Below are 2,854 nucleotides of genomic sequence, written 5' to 3'. Positions count from 1 at the left end.
CGTCGCACCAGACCTTGAGCGCCTTGTCGTACGAGACCGTGAAGAGGACGCCTTGCGCAATGTCCATGTCGCGAATGAGCTTGTCGTGGGCCGTAAACTGCGTCAAGAGACGCTCCGACGCCACGCTCCAGACGTTGAGGACGCCGTCGCCTTCGTTGTTCGAGACAACGTACTTTTCCGAGGCGTGCCACACCACGCGCGGCTGGCTGTATGGTCCGGCCTTGTGCCCGTAGAAGCTCCGAAGCACCACGTTCTTCAGGACCTAATAGTTGTCGATGTGTATAGAGCCAACAGTTGGTAGCCACATGGTGCGCTTCTGCATACCTCAAATACGAAGTGACGGTTGGCGTCCGTGGCGGCCAAGAGGTACTTGCCGCTCGGCGACGTACGCAAGTCCAAGATCGTGTACGAGACGTGCTCGATCCCGTCCGTGTTCATGTTGAGCCTACGTGTTTGCATGAGCCACGTGGAAGAGGACCGGACGATGGCATGGTACCGGGTCTTCTCCAGCGTCGCGCAGTCGACGTAGTGGAGGTAGCAGTCGTCGCGCACTGCAAGCGCAATGAGCTCGGCATGTGCATCAGACGCCGGCACGACGGCGAGTGCTTCGACGGTCCCGTTGAAGTAGTAGCTCTTGGCAAGGAGGAAGGCCGAGGCGTCAAAGCGGTAGAGGTGCGCCGTCTTGTCGCTGGCCGCCGTCACAAACGAAAGGCCCGTCGAAAGCCACGCGTGGCGCACGTTGCCCTGCCGTGTGTGGTCGTGGAAGGCCTGCACGAGCGTGAGCGCGTCGCCCTCGAGCTTGAGCACGAACGTGCGGCCGTCCATGCAGTTGGCCAAGAGGTAATCTGCGTACGCCGGCTGCGGGTGAAACGCAAGCGCGAGCACGGGCGCGCCAGCGTCGAACGTCGCAAGGAGCGCCTTGGACGCATAGTCGTGCACCTTGACGCAGCGGTCGACCGCGCCCGACGCGACAATGTGCGGACGCAGCACATGCCCCGACACCGAGAGCACATTGAGCGTATGCGCCTGCTCAATGCACGCGAGCTCCGTCTGCGGGTAGAGGCCGCTCCCAGGCGTCAAGAGGTCTTCGGGCACTGCTGGCTCGGCGACGGCGAGGCCGGCCATCGAGCTCTCCAGAGCCTTGAGCGCGTCGAGCTCGGCCCGGAGGCGCGCGTTCTCTTGCGTGAGGAGCTCGTTGGCCTCGGCGAGCACGTCGTTCTCCTCGTTGAGCTTGTAGATGCGCTCCGACGTCGAGGATCGCAATTGCGCCAGCTCTTGCTGGACAGCCGCCAGTTCCGCAGCAAGCACTTCGAGCTCGGTCGCCATTTTCCCGTTTGCGTCCGGTAAAACGTGTAGCAACCGGAATGCACTTTAACCCATCACCCGGATGCGCAAAACAGGTTTAGCTCGGTTTTGCGGGTCCTCCGTTCTTGCTTTAGGCCCCTTGGCCTGTAATAGGGCTCCCGGCGTGGGAGGGTTAAGATATTAGTAAGAGCATCCCCATCACAGCACAGCACTATACGAGCAATAGCAGGAGAGAAAGGTCGACGCAAATACAGTGTAATCGACCAGTGCCATTGGGCTTCCTGGGATGCTTTCTCTCGGATTGGCCATCCAGACGCGCAATTGAGATTCTCTGGCCGCATCGAGAGCATCGCCATAGGCTGCAGACACACATGCTTCAAGACGGCTGTCTCGCGCCAGCCAGCAAGATTGCTATGAGAGCCACGACGCAGCTCCTTCTTTCGCACCCCTAGCCATGGACGTCCAGAAGTAGAACGCGACTTTTGGATCGCCAGGCGCGCTGGATTGGTGCATCCATTTTTGAACAGCCAATCAGGATTGTCGATGGTATCCTGCAAGATGTTGCCACGTCAGACGAGCCCAGTTACGCTCTGGTGTTCCCGCGAGCTTCGCCGCGTACCAGTACACTTGTACCATTGGCACCCAGCACCACGTCAACGCCAAGCCAGTGTATTGATGAGAGATTTTGAAGGGGAGTGCTACGTCCGACGGTTTACCCGAGGACCTTGAGTCGTATAAAGTGTCAAAGCAGAAGTGGCCCAGCACGAACAGCGTTGCGATTTGGAGGAGGGCGTCATGCGGGCGACGACACGTAAATCTCTTGTCGCATGCCGGCTTTGCACGGGCGTTCAAACCGTCCAACAGTTGCTGTTACCCCAAAGCACTTGAGGTGGCGATCTGGTAATGGCTGGGGCATCGCGATCATTGCCCGCTACGAGCACGTCGACAGGCTTTTGGCGCCTCCAAGACGACGGTGGCGTGATGGCAAGGATCCGAGTCCGATCCCGAGGTGACGACCGTGGCGCATCAGCGCTGAAGACGAGGCGCGCAAAGCACTCCATGTCGTAGCAGTGACCTCGTCCAACAAGCTTTGCTTCAACGTATCAACGCTATTGTACTAAAGTGCATAGAAAACGTTCGTTGTGCGGTCCCGAGCACAAAGAATTTTTGGTTGGTTGGCATTGCAACCACGGTAGCGCATGCACGGCTGCCACAGAGTTGCGCCAGCGCTCAAGTAGCCACGCTAAACGCACTGTAGCGAATACCATCCCGTGCAGCTGGCATTCGATAAGATACTGCACGTGACGAGAGGCCCGTCGCGAGTAGCTGGATCGCACACAACAGCTGGGGACACTTGGGGATGCGATTACGCTGTTGCCTTTCTCTTCTTTTTCTTCTGTTTCGTTCGCTTCTTGCGCGGCCGGCGCTTGAGGTTGCGCTTCTTGCGTTGAAGGCTCTACCATCGAATTCAATCGAATTCAATCATGCGTCATCGAATATATGAATACAAAACTACCTTTTCGATGGCCATTTTTCGGGCCAAGAGCGG

General features: G+C 58.3%; 1 protein-coding gene across 1 annotated transcript in view; it reads right to left on the bottom strand.

Moving 5' to 3' along the window:
• SPRG_20916 (hypothetical protein) overlaps nucleotides 1-1,326 on the bottom strand; it is a gene marked incomplete at both ends in the record, with an annotated part of 1,695 nt that extends 369 nt beyond the window's left edge. The window contains 3 exons of the mRNA XM_012349599.1: nucleotides 9-262; nucleotides 325-445; nucleotides 497-1,326. Of these exons, the coding sequence (XP_012204989.1) occupies nucleotides 9-262; nucleotides 325-445; nucleotides 497-1,326 (1,205 nt within the window). The remainder of the gene's footprint in view (nucleotides 1-8; nucleotides 263-324; nucleotides 446-496) is intronic.
• Between the last annotated feature and the right edge of the window lie 1,528 nt (nucleotides 1,327-2,854).

The sequence above is a fragment of the Saprolegnia parasitica genome (assembly GCF_000151545.1).
Source record: "Saprolegnia parasitica CBS 223.65 unplaced genomic scaffold supercont2.55, whole genome shotgun sequence".
Classification (NCBI taxonomy): Eukaryota; Oomycota; class Saprolegniomycetes; order Saprolegniales; family Saprolegniaceae; genus Saprolegnia; species Saprolegnia parasitica.
Note: the sequence above shows the minus strand (reverse complement) of the source record. Positions and strands in the feature narration are given on the sequence as shown.